Source organism: Fistularia commersonii, chromosome 23, assembly GCF_037954325.1.
Source record: "Fistularia commersonii isolate RoL2024-O1a breed Wild chromosome 23, RoL_Fcom_v1.0, whole genome shotgun sequence".
Taxonomy (NCBI): Eukaryota; Metazoa; Chordata; class Actinopteri; order Syngnathiformes; family Fistulariidae; genus Fistularia; species Fistularia commersonii.
This window is the reverse complement of record NC_141306.1, coordinates 8,889,003-8,909,634: the sequence shown is the minus strand read 5'-3', so window position 1 is coordinate 8,909,634 and position 20,632 is coordinate 8,889,003. Positions and strand designations below refer to the sequence as shown.

At 47.7% G+C, this 20,632-nt stretch overlaps 2 protein-coding genes across 11 annotated transcripts in view; one reads left to right on the top strand and one right to left on the bottom strand.

Annotated features, from left to right (window-relative positions):
• LOC147220970 (histone acetyltransferase KAT7-like) overlaps positions 1-10,972 on the bottom strand; it is an 18,681-nt gene extending 7,709 nt beyond the window's left edge. For 3 of the 7 annotated variants that reach the window (XR_015107915.1, XM_086170241.1, XM_086170245.1), the window contains exons 1-11: positions 9,170-9,317; positions 8,871-9,006; positions 6,089-6,337; positions 5,467-5,748; positions 5,247-5,329; positions 4,770-4,856; positions 2,491-2,589; positions 2,090-2,200; positions 932-1,123; positions 361-450; positions 118-258 (exon numbers count right to left, since the gene is read on the bottom strand). Coding sequence is in view for 5 of the 7 variants with exons in the window: in XM_086170241.1 (XP_086026367.1) it covers positions 118-258; positions 361-450; positions 932-1,123; positions 2,090-2,200; positions 2,491-2,589; positions 4,770-4,856; positions 5,247-5,329; positions 5,467-5,748; positions 6,089-6,337; positions 8,871-9,006; positions 9,170-9,196 (1,497 nt within the window). In the remaining 2 variants the exon portion in view is untranslated. Of the gene's footprint in view, positions 1-117; positions 259-360; positions 451-931; positions 1,124-2,089; positions 2,201-2,490; positions 2,590-4,769; positions 4,857-5,246; positions 5,330-5,466; positions 5,749-6,088; positions 6,338-8,870; positions 9,007-9,169; positions 9,318-10,792 lie in introns of those variants that run through there. The other 4 variants (XR_015107916.1, XM_086170243.1, XM_086170242.1 and 1 more) reach the window with 3 other exon arrangements.
• aldh16a1 (aldehyde dehydrogenase 16 family, member A1) lies at positions 10,319-20,632 on the top strand. Of its 4 annotated transcripts, XM_086170238.1 has the most exons (18): positions 10,319-10,446; positions 11,609-11,656; positions 13,959-14,058; positions 14,493-14,619; positions 14,720-14,877; positions 15,003-15,080; positions 15,189-15,376; positions 15,452-15,610; positions 15,693-15,851; positions 15,934-16,090; positions 16,185-16,260; positions 16,377-16,482; positions 16,832-16,956; positions 17,045-17,215; positions 17,721-17,925; positions 18,000-18,185; positions 19,082-19,207; positions 19,308-20,632. In XM_086170238.1, exons 2-18 carry the CDS (start codon positions 11,612-11,614, stop codon positions 19,479-19,481), a joined length of 2,340 nt encoding a protein of 779 aa, XP_086026364.1. In that variant the 5' UTR covers positions 10,319-10,446; positions 11,609-11,611; the 3' UTR covers positions 19,482-20,632. The 4 variants fall into 4 exon arrangements, 3 of the variants coding, with proteins under 3 accessions (XP_086026364.1, XP_086026365.1, XP_086026363.1); XM_086170239.1 differs by lacking the exon at positions 10,319-10,446 and having other exon boundaries at positions 11,419-11,656; XR_015107914.1 differs by lacking the exon at positions 10,319-10,446 and having other exon boundaries at positions 11,430-11,656; positions 15,189-15,610; positions 18,000-18,190.

Below are 20,632 nucleotides of genomic sequence, written 5' to 3'. Positions count from 1 at the left end.
TCGGTTCTTAAAAAAAAAAAAAAAACTGACAAGAATATCAAAAATATCTGTGTTTGTACCGAAGTCATCTGAGTCTACCAGCAAAAACAGAGGATGTTGTCCGTCGCGTCCAGTTACCTTGGAGAAGTATCCCACCAGGTGGCACCCGGTGTTGTCGGCTTCGGTCATGACGTAGAAGAGGAACGGTTCCACGTCGTAATACAGGGTTTTGTGATCCAGGAAGAGTTTAGCCAGCAAACACAGGTTCTGACAATAAATCTGTAGGACACACACACACACTTTACGAGGCCTTATTTCCTGAGGTGAAAGGTCGCGGCCGCTCTCTCTCTCTCTCTCTCTCTCTCTCTCTCTCGCGCTCACCTTGTTCTTTTTACCGTCCACCTCGAAGACGGAGATGTTCCCCTTGCGGTAAATCTCGTCGCCGGGAGGATGTTTCCACACGCACTTGGCCTTTTCGAGCGAGACACGAGATAAAACTGAGGTCACCGGGGCGACGCCGATGCAAACACGTGAATGATATCATGCAGAAGGATGATGATAAGGATCTTAAACATATGTTTGTATTTAAAAATACACACACACAGATTACCTTCATCAGCTTCAGTATGGAAAATATTCAGAAGCCACTTTTTATTTATATTGCAATTGAAAGAAAGCACTTACTGATTGCATATTGTATTGTATACATACGTATTAATTACTGATTCCCACAACGAGAGTAGTTTAGCCTCCGTTTCATTTATCCTTAAAAAATCCTCCCATATTTATCTATTTAGGGTATTTATCCTACAGTTGTGACATGTTGCCATGGGAACTGAGAAGCTCACTGGTGGCCTCACCAGATTAACCAGGATCCAGAGGCTCCCTGAATGTAAAACCAAATAAACGCAGAGAAAGACGTACGACGTATCCCGTGACGACGCTGCCTTACCATGTGCCGGCGCAGGATGGTCTGGCTCTTCATGTACTTGAGGCAAAACTCGCACATGTAGAGGCGTCCCAGGCGGGCGTACTCCTCCGGGTACGGGGAGTGGTACCAGGTGTCCAGCTCGAAGCGGCCGAACACAATTATCTTTATCATGTTGCTGCCTTCCGACACCTGGCCGGCCAGCCGGAGCTTCTCCTGGGGAAGGAGAGGGGAGGGGAGGGGAGGGGGGGGTCCCGGTCAGTCCGTGGACAGGATGAGGCGCCGCGGAGATCGCGCCCTCGGCGGAGGCGTCCGTCCGGGAAAAAACATAAACAAACGGAAAGATGCGATGCGGAGGTGCGGGGCGGGTGGGGTGGGGGGGGAGTCTGGGGTCGGAGGGGAAATAAAAGAGTGAGAAAGATGAGTCTACGCTCGAGGAGGAGGGGATGGAGGTGACGGAGGTGTGGGTGAGAGGAGAGAGAATGAGGAATTCCACTTTATTCAGTGTGGATTGAGAATCGATGTGTCAAAATAATAAGAAAACCACTCTCTACCTGCAATATTATATTTATATTCTACCGATACATTCTCCAGGACACTTCTCTTATTATCCTATCATTTTTTCTTTCCACATTTCCTACTATACACCTGTTATTTCTATAACAATTCTCTACATCGTTTCTATTTTTGTGTTCTACTGTATCTGTATTTATTTGCATAGTCTTTCTCTTAATACTACTTGTGTGCTTTTTAACTCTGTCACGCTGCTGTGAAAATTAGATTTCCCCGTCACGGGATCAATAAAGTCTATCCTATCTCATGTTAATAAAGAAATTTAACCCATTTACAGACAAAATAAAAGACTAAAAACACTCACAATATTCATCTTAAATGGTTTTGAGACAAAACAAAGCAGGTGCGGTCGGAGAACGTCACCGCCAACCCCTGCGGTTTAGTGTGGATGATTTAAAAATGAATGAACAAATAAATAAAAACAAAGAACGACTGGTTCGCGAGGACCCGTGGAGTGGAGAGCGTGGCCTCCGACTCCTGACTGCAGAGGCCGACTGAGGCAGAAGGTCGGGAGAAGGTCGGGAGAAGAGAGAGGTAACACCGGGGCGGGGGGAGGGGGAGGGGGGCAAGGAGGACAGGAGGAGGGTGAAGATGAGTTTTCTCTCTTACAAGGTCCTCCGAGGCACGTGCCTGCGCTTTCCTGAACAGCTCCAGGTCGTAGTCACTGGTGATGTTCTCCAGCAGCGGTTCCCTGCTCGTCCCGTGGCTCTGGCGGTGATCCTGGACGTGGGAGGCGGCACGGAGTAAACAAGAGCGTGCGGCGGGAAAACCGAAAAAGACGCGAGGGGACGGACGGGATGGTGGAGATGATGTGGAGAAATTCGAAGGAACCGAATTGCGCGTTCGAAGGCCCGATCTCGAATTTGTATTATCCTGCTGGGATCAACCCCAACGGCGATCATGCCGGTGAATGCGCCGGGATGATTTAAGCGGGCTCGGTGACGGCGATGCGTATTCAACCGGGGGGGGGGATTTGGAACGACGGCGCGAAAGGCGTCTTGTCCGCTCACCATGTGCTTCTCTTTCTGCTCCTTTGTGAGGCTGGAGTTCCTCTTCCTCCGCAGCTCCGTCACCTTCTCCTTGTAGCGCAGCTGACGCTCGCTGGGAGCCTGCGGTCGCACAGGACACGGTTGACAGAGAGGCCGACCTCGCCGCTTCCCCCCGCTTGGGAGGCGGGGAAGCGGCGGAGCAGCTTTGGGAGCAGGACGGACGTCTGAGTAGTCTTGGTTTGTGAAAGATCGGGACGGGATGTGCGAAGAGAACGCGGATCGAGTCGGGATCAGGCGGGACACAACTATATACTCCTTCAAGAGTCATTCATTCATTCATTATCCATACCGGCTATCACACGCTAAAGGTCGCAGTGGGGCTGAAGCCTATCCTTGCTGTGATTGGGCGAAAGGTTGCTGAAACATACCTCTTCACAAAGAACTACCCTACTCATCCCACTTAGCCCCCAACACCTCCGAAAAAAAAAAACAAAAACAAAAAAAAAACGATGACATGAATGTATGGTTCTGAGAAGGTTATTTGGTCTGACTTCCGACTACTGGTACTTCGGATCTTCGGTGACTGAGTTGCACTTCTTGTAAGTCGCTCTGGATAAAAGTCTACAGAATGACTGTACAGGACTGTCTCAGAAAATTAGAATATTGTGATAAAATTCTTTATCTTCGGTAATGCAATTACAAAAACAAAAATTCTGGATTCGTTACAAATCAACTGAAATATTGCTAGCCTTTATTATTTTAATGTTGCTGATTATGGCTTACATCTTAAGAAAACTCAAAAATCCTATCTCAAAATATTAGAATATCATGAAAAAGTAATTTTTGTTTTTTTAATTGCATTACAGAAGATAAAGAACTTTATCACAATATTCGAATTTTCTGAGACAGTCCTGTAAAGTAAAAAAAAAATTAAAAGATGGGGTTCGCCTTGGATTGTAGATGTACGACAATTCGCTCTCACACATAAGACAACCATTCACTCTTTCCTTCACCTTTTCATTTGAATGTGAAGACAATCATACACCCTCCCATTCCCGTCATATACGGACGTACAACCGTTTACTTTCTCATCCACACTTTATATAAACAGACAACCTTTCACGCACATGTTACAAAGAAGTGCAGTAAAGCCATTCGCCCTCTCGCTCACACATCAAATACATACAACCATCCGCACGTTATGCCGAGACGCACGGCAATTCCCTCTCTCGTTCACACAGAAAGGTCTCTGTCCGAAATCCAGCCGTGAGTCGGGAGCGCTAACCGCCGTGCCGCCCTGCATCGACGCTTTCCGTATTAATCGCTTTTGCGATTATTATTACGATTGTTATGGGCGTGTTGTTTTTGTCCGGGAGACGTCCGACCAAAACACAGTGACTAAAAACAACAACTCCCGTGTTGAATTCTCCTCCATTTGCGCTGCCCGATATTTCATCGCGGCTTTATCGAATCAAAAAAATAAAGCGGGGGCACCGCTGACTCGGCCCTCCATCACCCGCTGGCTCGCCGGCTCCGCAGTGAATGAGGGCTTCGCAGGGCGGGGGAAACACGTCGGGAGGCTCAGCTGGAGAGAACAGGAGGCGTCTGGGAGAGGAATGTGCAGCGGGCCTGGTTTCTCTTCATCTATTCATTTGCCAAAACAACATCAGGCGCTCTGGGCTGAGAGTTTTGCCGACCAAACGGACATAAATTTATACCATAATTGAGCAGCGAATCTGCAAACAAAGAGCAGGAAATGAGGTCCACGACAGTGGTCTGCTGACTTAATGGTCTCCGGTTATGATTTCTAATCTTTTCAAAATAGGATTGGGATTACAGGAGTAGTCGAAAAAGGGGTTCTGAGAAATTTCAAAAATAAATACAGGATCGTCTCAGAAAATTAGAAGTTCTTTATCTTCTGTAATGCAATTGAAAAAACAAAAATTACTTTTTCATGATATTCTAATATTTTGAGATAGGATTTTTGAGTTTTCTTAAGATGTAAGCCATAATCAGCAAGATTAAAATAATAATAGGCTTGCAATATTTCAGTGGATTTGTAATGAATCCAGAACGTATGAAATTTTTGTTTTTGTAATTGCATTATAGAAGATAAAGAACTTTATCACAATATTCTAATTTTCTGTGACAGTCCTGTAAATGGCCTCCACCCTCAACCTTCTGTGAGCCACGGTTGCCATCTCTGACATAATGGAGGTTCATTTATGTACCGTTAATTAAAAAAAAATCATTCAAAATCTGTGTGTGTGTATGTATGTGTGTGTGTGTGTGCGCGGCACCTGGTTTCTCGTGGTGTGTCTGTTCTCGTCCTGCCGGTGGGACAGCGTCCGCTCCTCGGCCTGTTTGTCGCGTGTCGACGCCTTGCCCTGGCAAAAACATCAACACTGGCATCCCAACACCGATTCACAGTGAGCCCGGCGGCGGAAAACATTCGGGCATCCGCGTTGTGTGAATGCATGTGTGTGTGTGTGTGTGTGTGTGTGTGTGTGTGTGCGCGCACGCCACTCGAGTCTTTGCAACTTGACTGTTTGAGTTTGACTCACAAGGGCCTGGCAAACGAGCTCTCATCCTACTAAAGTTCGAAAAGCATTTCCTGGAAGTGATGCGAGGTAATCGGGAAAATCGGGAGAGAGGAGGCCTCTAGCTACGGCAGCCAAAATAAATAATAATAAAAAAAAAAAGATGCAAAATATCGGCGCGGTTTCGCACTTCTGGACTCTCTGTCGACATGTGTGTGTGTGTGTGTGTGCGCGCACCTTGCATTCATCCGCAGAGAGATTGTGGTACAGAGGGCATCCTGATATGGAGAAATGTCTCTCGTGTCTTCCTGTCAGATGACCTGAGAGGAAAACAAACCCGGAGAGGAGGAAGCTGAGAGCTCGGCGTGAATGTCGGACCGCCGTGATTGGCTGCCGGCGGCGGGTCTGAAATTCTTTACGTTGGTCCCGAAGGCAGCGCTGACCCCGCCCTCCTCACCGAGTGAGTTGCACCCTGGTGTGGGACACTTCATGTTGAAGTTGTAGCTCTCGTGGAAGCGCCGCCTCTTGGGTCGGTGCGAGAGGTCGTGCGCGGCGGCCTCCTTGAGCGACAGCTCCTTGGCCAGCCTCTCGTCCTCCTCTTGGGAGACCACAATGTCGTTGCTGGAGGTCACCAGGTCGTTGCCGGGGCTGGAGGCCTCTATGTCGGACTCCGACGACGGGGCGTTGCCCGTGGGCGTTCGGGGAGGGGTCTCGTCCCGGTCCGCCCCCTGCATCAGGCCTGCGTCGGAGAGAAAAGGCAATTCGAGTCATTTAAACCATTTTAATGAAAGACCAACAGCTGCAAAACCTGGAAGAGCGATTTGTTCAGCTTTCATTTCCAAATCCCGTCAAAAGTCCGTGTGACGCAAATAACCCATGATTTTTACAAACAGGTTTGAAATGACTTAAATTTGAAAGCGAAAATGACCCATAGATTAGAAATCACCTTAAAAACAAATTGGATTCAGTCACGATAATCAATATCAACAGTTCCTGAGAGACTGAGGCCTCGCGCTCCTTGAGCTTCGCTCGGCATCCAGATGTAAATACGAGTACACCGTATCCAGAATTGAATTTACCTGCTGCCTCTCTACTGCTCTCGCCGTTGGCCTCGGTGTCAGAGCCGGACGACCTGACCTGGCGCAGCGGGTACTTTTTGGCGGCGGAGTTGGTCTCCCCCTGCTGGCTGCGCGTTACCCTGCGCCCGGAGGAGGAGAGGACCGCCACCGCAACCGACTCCGCCGCCGCAGCCGCCGCCACGGCCACATCCAGACCCTCCTCAGGGGCCGCGGCCGGCGGAGAACCGCTCCGTACTGAGCCGCAGTTGTCTAGGAGAAACGGGGAAGAGGTCATTAAAAAAAACGCAGATCCTTAACGGATTACTTAAAATGAGCGAGACATTACATGACAATCATTAAATACAAAAAAAAAAAAAACTGCATTTGGGGAAAAAAAAAAATTAGGAAGACAGTTTAAATAAAAAAAGAGAAATCAACACGATCCATAACTTATTATTGAAATACATATTCATTTTTGAAATCCCCTATTATTTCTTACTGCAGCGCAGCAGCTCTCATTGTCATGTTGTTTTGTGACTCTTGAATGTTCGAATCTTTTGAGCGATTCTCTCCCGGGTCTTTTTGAGAAGGTTCGGTTCTAACAGCGCCGACAAATCAACCCACCATTTGATTCATTTCTCATGTAAAATACAAATTGTGTTCGGTCAAACGCCTCTTAACTGAAATGTTGTAGATTCTAAAATGTGATTCTCTTGCATTTTGCTTGTTTTAATATAATAATGTACTTTTATTACCATCAACTCATAGTTGCCTGATGCTGAGCATTCTAAACAAATTTCCCAGTTAAGAATGGAGGAAACCATAGAATCAGTTTTGGTGCATAAAGTCAGAAGAGAGAGGACAAAGCTGAATGTGTGTGTGCGTTGGTGTTGGCAGGGTGATGGCATGTTACACAATCAGTGTGAAAAAAAATCAAGGGGAAACCGTGCAAGTCTCTCTCTCTCGCTGCTGCAAAGCCCCCTCTGGAAAGAGGTCACCAGAAGGTGGGAGGAGATGGAGACAGTGGGTGGAGTCACACTGTCTGAACCTATTTGGCCTTTACAACTCCGCATATACAATGGCAGCTGCTGATCTGTATGCGTGTGTGTCTGCGGGGGGGGGGATTCATTGTAAACTCCCAACGGGAGCATCCTTCTTATCTCCTGCAGATCATGCAAAATGTCTGCCTTGATAACATTCCACCAAAATAAACACCAATACAGTCTGAATACAGTTTATATTTGACCACATGGTTTGAAATACGCTGAAAACAAAAAAAAAAAAAATGCAAAGAATAATGGGGCTGTTTGGTGTTATTTTTTGTCTTTTTCTAATCCGAGTGATAATTCATGAATTTTAAATTAAAAATAAAAGCATCAAAAGATCTCAAAAGAAATCTCTTTAGAAAAGGGTCAGATGCATGAAGCTAATTAACAATATTGGCTTTTTTATGAGAGCCAGGCAGTCCGTTCAGTCACTTTCATGGGCCTTTAAGAAAAAATTGACGGGAGCTCATTGGAAAACAAACAAAAGTCAGCTTCGTTGTTACTTTCTCCACATGTACCAGACATACGGATGAATCGAGAACACGTTTCCCCCATCGCACGGTGACAGAATAAAAATGCGCTGCAAAAAGACATTTCCTAACATTAAGTAAACCAGTGTTTCCCAACATTAGTGTGCCGTGAGAGATCATCAGGTGTGGAAAATGCCCACTTTCACCTGATTGGTCCGAAAATTATTTATCAAACGCAAATAATGTGTCTTCCTATGTCTATGTGGGCAGCGCGCCCATTCGATGGCAACGGGTAGTGAATTAACCTGTGCATCTGTGTATCAGAGTGATTAGTGACGCTTTGCGTGACACATTTTTAAAATAAAAAGTACTTGTATCTGCGTAAACAAACAGGCAGCATTGTTGAAAACTACCAAGACGAGTGAGAAAGCAGTGAAAGCTGCTACAAAGTTGCTGAACTCATCTCTAAATCCAAACAGCCACACACCGTAGCAAAACATTAATACTACCTGCCGGCAAAATCATTGTAGAAGAAATGCTCGGCTCTGAGGTTGATAAAGAAATAGCCCGAGTTCTCTCAAATAATACCATTTTCAGACATATTGATGACATGTCTTTGGACATTGCAAAAAAGTGTGCTGGAAAAGTTGCACATCAGTGGGAAATTTGCATTGCAACTTGATTAATCTACAGATATTAGATATATTAGATTTCACACAAAGTAAATTGAGACTACGGTTTCATTCTAATTCGTTAAAAACTGTTTTTGACGTATTTATTTGGTGGTGTGCCGTGTGATTTTTTTAATGTAAAATATGTGCCGTGGCTCAAGAAAGGTTGGGAAACACTGAAGTAAACGATAAAAGTGCACTGAAGAAAAATATATGTATAGCAGCAGAATTTTCTATATAAGTTAGGTAGTATAATCAATCGCCGGTGTGCATCTGATGTTTTATTCCAATTTAAATGTACGCATGTATATTAACACGTGTATGTATATACGTGTGTGTGTGATGACGAGCACAAGAGGCGTTTTTATCTGATGTTTACGCGATTGCCGTAAGTAACGGTGTACGAACGCACCACCAAAACAAATGCGTCGGCGCCTTTTCTCCCGCGATGCTTTTCGAGAGAAGCGACACGCTGTTCACCCTGAATGGGGGGGGAAAAAAAATATATACATATTGTTTCCAATCCTAACTTCTCACCGTGAACTTTTCTTTCCATTGCAATTTCTTTTTTTTCAACTGGCCGTTTCATCACCCACTCCCGGCCTCGGCGGTTTACCTGGTGCGCTCTGGCTGAGGCGCAGCGACGTGCGGGTCAGACGCGCGCCGCCGCGTCGGTGTGCGCTCTCGGCGGCTTCGAGGTCGGCGGAGAAGTCGGAGTCCTCGGTGCCGTCGGAGCTGCTGCCGGCCGCCCTCTGCAAAACCAGAACAAGTCTGAGCGGTCCTGGGAACGGGAACTTGCAACCCCCTCATCCACCTCCGTGGAAACTGGATCAGCTGACCCCCCCTCCCCTCCACTCCCTTTCCCCATCCCATCCCCCCCTGTGAGCGCGGTTCTCTTTTTTCCCCCCTTTTTACCTGTGGAAAATTCAACAAGGATCCCATATCGGCGTGGGAGGCGGGCGTGGGGCGCCATCACCTCCTCCACACGTCTCCACCCGACGCGCCGCGCATCACTTCAGACGAGGCCGATCGCCGTGACAATGGGAGCCGCATCCCCCCCCCCGACGAGATATCCCGCCGCGCGGATTGTTTGTTGTTTTATTTTTTCACGCCTGTGCCGCGGCGTGAATCCGCGTCCCGAGACGAGCGGAGAAAACGACCGAGGGAGACGCGTAAAATGCCGGCGACATGTTTTTGTTATGCGGCGCCCGTCGCCGGAAGTGGCGATCCGGCTGCCACGGGATGAATGAGGCAAGAGAAGCGTCGTCGGAAGGGGGGAGGGGATGAGGGGGCAACCTTTATCAATTTTATGTGGGTGGGGGTTGGGGTCCCCTTACCCACTACCCCGACCCCCGACCGGGAGCCTGGCGTGTCCGCGATCCACGCTGGCCACACGGATCGGACTTAATTCTAATAACAGGTCAGGTGGTTCCAGTGCCTTTTCAAAGGTCGAGAAGGCAAAACCCGCAGGAGTCACCCGATAAGAATTCCCACTTTAATTCGAACACGTCTATCGGTGTATTTTATTTTTATTTATTTATGATTTCATTTACATGATCTTCTTACTAAGCGACATATATCTGTTCTATATTATTATCACCTCGTTGTACTATCTGGCACGCATCCATTCATTGCATCCTTACTGTGCATATAATAATATACACTTATGTCCTACACACATACACACACACACACACACACACACACACAAATATTTATGCATAGTAGACCACATGTACATTTTTGGACCTATATATTCGGGCGACACGAATTTATTTCAAGGTGTGTGAAACAAGAGCCTTCAAGTGATAATAAACTATGTGTGAGTTTAATAACAAGAATAAAAAGGGGAATATTGCTAGAGCATGGATTCGGAGGCGCACACTTGGAAGTTTAGACGAAGCTCAACCTTTAAATTTACATGCGACCAATGAAACGCGAGGGTGGGCGGGGCTCAACGTGAGCCTGACCAATCAACAAAGCGCCCTCCCAGAATTCGTCCAATCCCAGCGTTGTTTTGGTACGGGCGCTTCACGCCATCACCGGACCCAAAGAACAGCCTGTTCCAGGTTGACGCGCTCCGGTTGCCGTCCGTTATCGATGGCAACGTAGGTCGGCTTTTCCGTTTGTGTGTGCGTGTGTGTGCGCCTCCCTCCACCCCCACCCTGCCGCAGCCGCCCATCCATCAGCGGGTAGAAACATCGCCGCTAGCCGAACAAGGATATCTTTTCCAAATCCGCCCTTGAAGTCGAGAGAAGCGCGGCTTCAAATACGACACAGGCGCGATAAACATTAGTTATCTCGTTCGGAGCTAACGGAACGATAGCCCCGTATATGCGGTTCAACAAATATTATATTCCACGCGTATTTAAAAATACTCATTAACTACGCAGGCAGTGTTTTGCGGAGGCGGTTTCCCCACCCAAAACTTTCATTCTCTCCTCTTAAACTAAGCTAGCGTTAGCAATGACGTGATGTGGTGTACCCAAGCTGCAGTAGTCCACACTAACGGCTGTCCGATGCAAACACCTGCTTTACCTTCCTCCGGGGCATTTTCACCGATGTGACGCACCGCCAGCGTCCGATTATAATTCCGCAGCCAGGTGGCAAATTTATTCCAGAATTAATAAATATGAGAGCTATTAATCGTAAGGTTTTTTTTTTTAATGAGCCAACTCAGCTGAAAAGGCGCATTATTAACTCCGCACTTCTTTCTACGGCGCAGACTCGGTGCGTCGCCAAAATCATTCCGTGTGGAAAACAAGATGGATGAACATTTGGGGGAGTTTTCCACCTTAAATACGCTTAAATCACAATTCAAGCGCTTTCAGGCGAAAACGTCATGCAGAAAACATGCGAATTTCTCTAAATAATTCAATCTTATAAATAATCACACAGAATAGGCTATTCACTACCACCGGATTCGTTTTAATGGGGGGGGGACGCTAAAAGTAGTTCTTTTAAAATATAGCAATCAATTAAAACCGGAGAATCCGCAGATGTGTTGTGACCTAATCCAAATATTTTACATATTAACGTTATTATCTCAAAAAGGTGGTATACAGTGTATTTTGTGCTTAAATGTAAACAATGAAACGACATTTTCGGAACCGGAAGTAAGTGGGGGTGAATCCTCTTGTTTGGTTCAAAGGTTATCAGTCGGAGGGGGAAATGACAAGGGGGCTCATCGCCGTGGTTGGGAGCGGAGTCGCCTTCCTGCCAGCATTTCCTCTTTCTTTTTGTGCAGGAGGTTAAAAAAAATCCCCAACAGAACAACGATAATACTTACTTCTTTAGTGACTTTTCACTATTATGGCCGGTAACACCAATAAGACAGTACACGATATATTTCAGAGCATGGAATACGGACCAGCTGCAACTTCCAGCTATGCAACAGCACAGGTAGAAACTTTTATTTTTGTTTATTTTTTTATCCGCCTAAAACAAACAAGGATGCATGACTTTATGGCAAATTACTGCAGACCCTCGACTGTGGTGCTGTTCTACCCCATGTGTGGTTCCTTGCTGACAGTACTTGAACACATGAGACCAAACATGTGACTTTTACAGTGGTTTTAAGCAGGAAATCGTGAGGAAGGACGGATTCGTGTTTCCACTTTTACCGGCGTTTCGACCTTGAACCGACGAGTTGTTGACTTTCGCATTTCAGTGTCTTGTGTGAGTTAAGCGTTCACTGCATCTGAGCACAGCAAGATACCCGTAGTTATGTATAAGTACATAGTAATGTTTTGAGATTATAATGCACATAAGGACTAAGGATGGTCAGATATTCAGTTATAAAAACATTTTACACATATATGAAATGATTGCACGTGAATTACTCTTATTGTTTTTACAGTGTTTCAGTGTTATAATAATACCTTGTCCATATTTAAATTAAATTCGAGCATGACATATCCCCCTGGATATTGAATACAATAGGATTTGTCATTAGAGGAGGAGAAAACCAGATTTCCTGACCTTTGCAACGCCACTCTAGTCATTATCTGATCCAAATACATATATTGATACTGCAAACGGGGCTTCGGAGTACTACGGTACTGTATTTACTTCACTTGGAGAACAGCGGTTTCACCTCCGACCCCCTGCGGTCCGATTGGTCCCCATCGGAGCGGCAAAGGTGAGCCTCCTCATTCAGCTATCGGCTCGGCTTTGCACTTTGCTCCGCCCGTCTGTAAATAGTTGACGTCCGGCAACTTCGCCCGTCCGTCTCTTTGACAGTCTCTGGCGACCGGAGCTGGGAAAGAAAATGAGGGAAAAGAAAACACAAAACTCCTCAAATCGAGCCGGAAAGATGATTTCAAAAAGAACCTACCTTAAATGTTGGGAAGCCTGATAAAATGTAGGATGCGTTCATGCACTTTGTCTCAACGTGACTTGGTGTTGGGTGACGGCGGGTGAGCGAGGAGGGAGGAGGGCGTCATCCTTTACGCCAGGGGTTTCAAACTCATTTCTCATCGTGGGCCACATACGGCTGAGGTAGATGTCAAGTGGGCCGGACCATTAAAATGATCACATATTCAGCAATAAATAACCAAAATATCAAGTCTTTCCTCTGTTTTGGTGTAAAGAAGTACAAGGAAATTAGGAAAAACTTGGAATTTAATGAACAATTCTTTCACCAAACATTTCATGAAACACCTCATGTTTCCTTAGACAAACATGTATGCATTGCAACTGATGCCACTAATCGTACAAAGGCACAAAACTTTAACAAGTAATTGGTAGTGAAAATGTAGTAATGCACTTTAAGATTAAATGAGACTTATAAAAAAAGGGATGTTTAAACCATTTACACGTGTATATAAAAACTAAATTGAATCCCTGCCTACACCTTACAAACTAAAGAGAGTGCTACAAAATGTGTAAGGAAGAACGTATTCACGTGTCCTGTAAATGTGTAAACTTCATACATGAAACATGCATACACATACAATAAATACTGAAAATGTATGGAGTTGCATGAACAATAGAATTCCACCACACTCTTTAGTAGTGAAGCTGGTGACTAACATTAAATTGCACATTGTCACTAGCAATTTGGTCGCTGGCTTTTACCGCTGCTTCACTGATTTCTCAGCTATCGGTGAAAGTGAACCGCTGTTTCCTCAGACCCGCCAGCAATTCATTGATCTTATCTCTTCTCAGTTGTCTTTGCAAGCTGTCATATTTTTCGCTGTGACGAGTCTCGTAGTGGCACCAGATATTCTATTCCTTAAATACCGAAACTCGTTGCAAACACACGAAGCACAAAGATTTCCCGTGCGTCTCCGTGAGTAAATAGGACGTAGTCCATTTTTCTTTGAAAATTCTACTCTTTTTCTACTTTTCTCTCTTTTAATGGCATTTTGGCTAATGAGGGAGTAGCGGGGAGGTAGAGAACAGGGTAGACCAACGTCTTAACAAGCAGCAGATGGCGCATTGATAACATCTGCTGATTGGTCCGTCTCAGTGATGCAGCTTGTCTTCTACTTTGACCAAAATAGTGCGCCCCCTAGTGGTAAAATTCTCAAATTGCATTTAATTGAAAAAATTAAGTCCTTGTCTTTTATGCAGTTTTTCACTTTCAAAATATCCTGCAGGCCTGATCGAACCTCCTCTTATGTTTTACACCCCATATGAGCCGTATGTTTGACACCCCTGCTTTACGCTCTTACACCCTGGATGTGTGTGTCGCCCGCAGGCCTGGCTGGAACGCTGCTCGCGGTCCCTGGGACTTTTCATCGGTGGCAAGATCATCCGCCCAGCGGACAGGCAGACCTCCGCCCTGATGGATAATAAAGGCAAGTGCTACTTGGGGAACTCGGATAATAATACAAATACAAATAAAATATAAAGTGTCAAAGTCAATGCTATAAAGTGTATTATATTATTATTATAGCAGTTGTATTTGAATATGTGTTGATTGTTGCAGCTTTTAAAAGGCCAGAGGAAAATAAATGGAAAAAAAAATGATTTTTTTATACACAACGGCCACTCCTCCAATAACAAAGTGAGGAAGACAACCCATGCAGACGCAGGGAAAACATGCAAACTCCTCACAAAGAGGCCCTTTATTGGAATCCAACCGGGGACCTTCTTGCACTGAGGCAGAAGCGCAAAGGGCTGGGCCCCTTCTTGCCTCCCACTTCTAATCAATTTTCTGGAGTTTTAGTGGCACAATGAGCCGTGTTTGGTCGTGGACATTGAAAGTGACCACCCCTCTCTCGCCCTCCAGGAGGTCAGCTGTGCAGCACGCTGTGCGCCACCCAGGCTGATGTTGACCTGTGCGCCTCCTCAGCTTTGGACGGCTTCAAGGCCTGGAGCTCACTGCCCTGCCACCAACGGGCCAGAGCGCTGCTCAAGTACACACACACACACACACACGACACGTTTCATGATGCTATGGTGCTACCAGAAAATACTGATCCCGTGGTGAATGTCTCTGCCCCGTCTCACCCGAAGGTTGGCGGGTGTCGTTGGGCAGCACGGCCCGTGCCTGTCGGAGCTGTGCGAGCTGAGCGAGGCCTCCTGCTCCGCCTCCTCCCTCGTCCGTCTCTTGCAGTTCTACAGTGGCTGGGCTCAGCTCCGGGACACCTCCATCCCCGACTGGACTCCGCTGGGTGAGGGGACGCCTCAGTGTGCGGACACGACGACCTTTGTTTTGAATTAGCTGTGTTTGCTCTGTTGACGCAGCTATGATGCTAACTTGCAAAAGAGCTTCATGGAGCCTTTCTCCACGTTGTAGGGGTGATCGCCGTCGTCGTCTCCGCCGACTGCTCTTTCTACTCCCTCATGCTTAAAGTCCTCCCAGCGCTGGCCATGGGTAACACACACCAACACACACTATCCTCCTATATATATTACCCCGTCATGTGTGCGTGTGTTTGTGCGGATTCGTTGTGAATTACGTTCGAAATCCTCTTCCTCCCAGGAAACTCCGTCATTGTCGTCCCGGGCCGGAGTACCGCCCCTCCGGCGCTCCTGTTTGCTCAGCTGGCCGCGGGGGCGGGCCTCCCCTCTGGGACCCTCAACATCCTTACAGGAAGTGATATAAAACTGGGGGCTAATGTCGCTAAGAACCCCAGTATCAGCTTTGTGGCCTACAGCGGGAACAAGCAGGTGTGTGACGGCACGCTCGTCTTTCTCTGTGACCTTCGCCGAATACATTTTTTTTTTTTCTCCGCTCTCTCTCAGGACGGAGTGGCTCTCTGCAAAGCCACGGCGGGGATGGGCGTCCCGGTCTCGGTGTCCCCGACCCTCGGCGCCACCTGCCCCTTCATTATCTTCGAGTCCGCCGACATCCAGAGCGCCGTGGACGGAGCGATAGAGGCGGCCTTCACCAAGAAAAAGGAGGTGAGAGGAGGAAGAGGAGGGCACCGGTCGCGTCCAATCGGACGCCCCCACCCGGCCTCAATTGCCCCTCCCCCTTCTCCAGGTGCAGTGGGTGCTGTGCGTGCAGGAAAGCGTGCTGGACAGCGTTGTGACCCGTCTCAGGCTGCGCATGGCGGGGATGAAGTGCACAACGTTGCCCGGCGAAGGTGACAGGGCCTCGGTGGTGACTGCAGTGCAGGAGGCTCAGCAGCAGGGGGCCACGGTGAGTAAGAGGAAGCGCCACCTGTATTTTTTACTACCTTCCTTTAACCTTCTGGACGTCTGAGAAGATTAAATCTCCTCAGCTGATCCAGTCCTGTGCGGCCCCTGCATCGGGGAGGCAGTACCCACCCACGGTGCTCTGTGGAGCCGCCCCTTCCTCTCCGTGCGTGGTCACCCCATCCCCCGGCCCGCTGCTCCCCCTGATGACCTTCAGGACGTACGCCGAAGCCGTCGCCCTCGGTAACAAGGACAAAATTGATTCAACAAAAAAAAAAAAAAAAAAGAAATGTAATTTGAGGTTAAAAGGTTAAAATACGCGTCGCTTCTGCTGCAGGGAACCACAGTCCTCACGGCCAGGCAGCCTCCATCTGGACGGAGGAGCTCGCTCTGGCTCTGGAGACGGCCAGGAGGTAAACACAGTCCTCAGAATCCCTCCTCTGTCCGCTCATCCTTCGCTTTAGCCTTCTCCTCTAATCGTAGCCTTTTACTTCTTCATTTCCTTCCCTTCTTTCCTTTTTCTTCTCAGTCTTTCGGTCGGCACCGTGTGGGTGAACTCCCACTCCGTGCTGGATCCATGCATGCCGGTGTCGGGACACAAAGACAGCGGCACCTGCACCGACGGGGGTCAGGAGGTCAGATAGAACGGCGCCCCAGTGAACACATGACTTTTATCACACAGTAACTTCTGCTTTTTAATAACAGAAAAAAACAATACGACTATGATAGCATTCATTCATTGTCTATGCTGCTTATCCTCCACTGGGTTCTCTCTCATTCACACGTCATATAGAGATAAACAACCATTCACTCTGTCATTCACACATCATATAGATGTACACATGATAACATTCCTACTATAAATAATGGCGCTATTGATCGTGAGTAAAGATTAGGTGCCATTCAGATTCTGGAGAGAGCAGATGTTCATCACTGCGTTGACAAAAACAATGGATCCTGATCCCCTTTCCCATCTCACCCAAGGGTCTGTACCAGTTTCTACGCCCGTCCTCTTCAGCTCCTCCGCTTCGCTCCTCCCCTGTTTCGATGGACTGCACCAAGTTCGGGACGGCAGCGCCGCCGCCCGTCGTTCCAGATGACGCCGGCAGGTATTGGACTGTTCTGTATTGGCTCACAGAATGAACCATCTTGGCCCCCTACTTTTCCATCACTGTCGTGTGTGTGTGTGTGTGTCAGCTCCCCGAAGTCATACCTGCAGTTTATTGGCGGCAAAGCGTGCAAGTCGGAGTCCGGCGGCAGCGTCACGATCCGGTCGCCTTGCGGCGTCGACGTCCTGGCCTTCTGTCCCGACGGAGGCCACAAAGACGTTCGCAATGCAGTGGAAGCCGCCATCAAAGTTCAGCCGGGGTGAGAGAAAGTGACTGATAAATCAAAAGGTCTGTCAAAACAACGTACCGCAACTGGCGAAAGAAAAAAAAAACGACAAGCTATCGTGAAAACGCCGCATTCACGGCCTCTGGACTTTGCCAAGGTCGCGGGACCGTATCGAACAGACAGTTTAATCTGAGACGATGCGGCGCCAGATTCTGACCCGGCCATCGAGTCTGGCGGCGCGTGTCAACAACAAGTCAAAGTCTGACTTCATTGCAGAGGCAATAAATAAAACTACTGAGTAAGCACATCAATAGGACTTGTATCTGAAGTATTGATACGCTTATATGTTTAGGGAGATATTATCATATGTGTTGAATTTATATGAAGGGGTCGGGGTTTCCCTGGTATTATGGTTTACATGCTGCATCTTCATTTTTCAGTGCTGTTCTCAGCTGCTAAAACGTCATTCTTTGGTACATCATTAGCGTGCCTATATTTCCCACAATTGTCCCCTTGCAATGGATTCTCTCTCCTCCAGCTGGATGAAGAAGAGTCCGTCAGCACGCGCTCAGTCCCTCCACTCTCTGGCCAAGTGTCTGGAGGCGAAAAGGCGAGAAGTGGCGGCGTCCATCGGCGTCCAGTGCGGCCTCTCGTCTGAGGACGCCGACGTGGAGGTGGAGCTCGCCGTCGTGCGGCTCGGCGAGTGGGCGGCGTACTGCGGGAAGATCCACGGAGGATCTCTGGTGAGGTTCGGTTCGGAGAAATCCAACGCGCCACAAATATCCCGCGTTTGACAGATCTGCCGTGTTTCGCTCAGCCGGTACCTCAGTCGGGCTGCGGCCTCTCCCTGCCTGAGCCCCTGGGAGTGGTGGGCGCCGTCCTCCCTGACAAGACCCCTCTCCTCTCCATGGTAACCATCCTCGGAGCGGCCATTGCCACCGGCAACGCCATCGTCATGGCTCCGAGCGAGAAACATCCGCTGCCGGCACTGGCGTTCATCCAGGTAAGGTGAGAAGGAGGTAACGGTCGCATCTGTTTAATGGCTGGAGTTAACAGAGAAATCCTGTGATTGGTCGACAGTCACGGATTATTTCATGTGACATCACACTTTTAAGTTATTTTCTTTAACTTTGAAAATGGAAACAGAATAACCCTCCCTCTTTACCCTTGGAAAAGTTCCTCCCAAAGTACAGGGATTTATCATCCCTTTCATCCCTTGTAATTTATTTGTTGCTTATCTGAAGTATTCTTTTTCTCTCCACACATTGTGATTATAAATAATGGTCATCTCTGAAATTCTCCAGACATTTGCTGACAGGGTTTGTTGTTCATTTATTGATTGAGATCTCTTTCCAGGCCGGGTCAGTGGGTTAAAGAGAGACAGTAAAAGCCGATGCCATCCGCACAATCGAAGTATGGATGCGATTCAGAAACGCCCAAAACATTGCCGATTTGCACCGGATTATTCCAAATAGCTCCCGGAATAAATAACATGCAAAAATAAAACAAACAACACAAAGGGACTCCCAACAAGCTGCCTCTCAGCTAAATGCGGGGGGTCTCATCGACTAACAGGACCTCCTGACAAGCACATGAGTGTTTCCTCCCATAGTCCAAAAACACACGGTTATTTAATTGGAGCCACGAAATTGTCCAAATGTGTGCAAATGGTTGTATGTCTCAATATGACGTCTGGATGAGCGTGTGAATGGTTGAATGCCTCCCTATGACTGACAGACGACCAGCCCAGGGTGATCCCCTGAATCAAAGACTGAATTTTGACGGCTAAATCTTCAATACGTCATATTTCGAAGCTGAGAAGATTTCAAAAACCAACCAAAGCGTGATTAGCCGAGGGTCGGCCCACGTTGTAAATGCTCTCTCTCCTGTGGCCGCCAGGTGCTCCAGGCCTCAGATCTGCCAGCGGGTCTGGTGAGCGTTGTCACGGGCGACAGGGACAAGCTGACGGCGGCGCTGGCTGCTCACAGCGTCATCAAGGCGATCTGGTACTGGGGCAGCGCTGAGGTGAGCGTAGCACGAGCCTTCCCCTCCCCCGCTGTCCCACGCCGTCCGAGGAGAGATCGTCGATGTATTGACGATCTTGTTTTTGTTTTTTTCGCCGCAGGGCTGCCAGTACCTCCAGCTCAGCTGCACCAGGCCCCTGAAAACCCTGCGTCTCTCCCACCAGAGGGACGAGGAGGGGCCGACCGGCGGCCTCGACTGGACCCGCGCCTCCGTGCTGGAGGACATGTGGCGGGGCGCCGTCCAGTGGAAGAGCGTGTGGATTCCGACGGCTTGAGGCCGAGGGAAAAGAAGGGGGCGGTAGTGGGGTGGAGGGGAGGCTCGGGTTTCCATTTGATATTAGCTAGCATTAATCCATAGAAATCACAAAATGTCCTCACAAAACAGGGCAAACTCTGTTTTTTTGACATCTCTTCAATCCAATCGTCACATTTTTTCATTAATCCCTTCAACTGTTGATAGTTTTTTTTCAATTTCCTCTCCAATTTTTTTTTTTCCACATTGTGACAAAATCTGTCTAATTTTTTTTTTTTTGAAGCTAATCAATTGCCCAATGTAGCTCTTGTCCCGTTTAGTGTATGCGTGTGTGCGTGTGTGTGTGCGTGCGTGCATGTGTGTGTTGCGTGTGTGTACATACACACTTACCTGGCCATCTGATATGTACTGGTACCTGAAATCAGGAGAGTGGTCACAGTTTTGTGTGTGTGTGTGTGTGTGTGTGCGTGCGTGCATGTGTGTGCGCGCACATACCTGCTCATCTGGCACGTACTGGTAACTGAAATCAGGAGAGTAGTCAGGGTTGTGTGTGTGTGTGTGTGTGTGTGTGTGTGTGTGTGTGTGTGTGTGTGTGTGTGTGTGTGTGTGTGTGTGTGTGTGTGTGTGTGTGTGTGTGTGTGTGTGTGTGTGTGTGGGTGTGTTTTACATCTCCATCAGGAAGAGGCAGCCAAGAAAAGGAAGTGTGACAATGACTCAAAGCAAGACCACGAGGATGACCTGCAGCAAAGAGAGGCCTGGTATCCGGAGACGATGATACCAAAGACAGTAAAAGTACACAGCGTTGAGCCCACAAAGTGCACGGCAGTATTAACTGGAAGCCATTCAGGTGGAGGTGCCGAGTTGGATCCCGTGACCTGTGACCTCGCCCGTCCTCCAGGGGATGGGCTCCTCTCTCTGCTCAGCCCAGATAACACGCCGGTTATCTTTACTGAGGTGTAATAACACAGTACTGTGGTTTTCAACACAGGTACCTTAGTTTGTTAGTTTTTTTTTATATACTGTTCAAACATTTACTGAGACCATGTAACTGAGGTCAAATCAGCCCTCTGTGAATAAACAGTCATGATTACATGCACATTCTTCATCATTATTCCCACATACGTCCACGACGGTGTTATAATTGTGTCTCAGATACAAATAAACACACAGAGC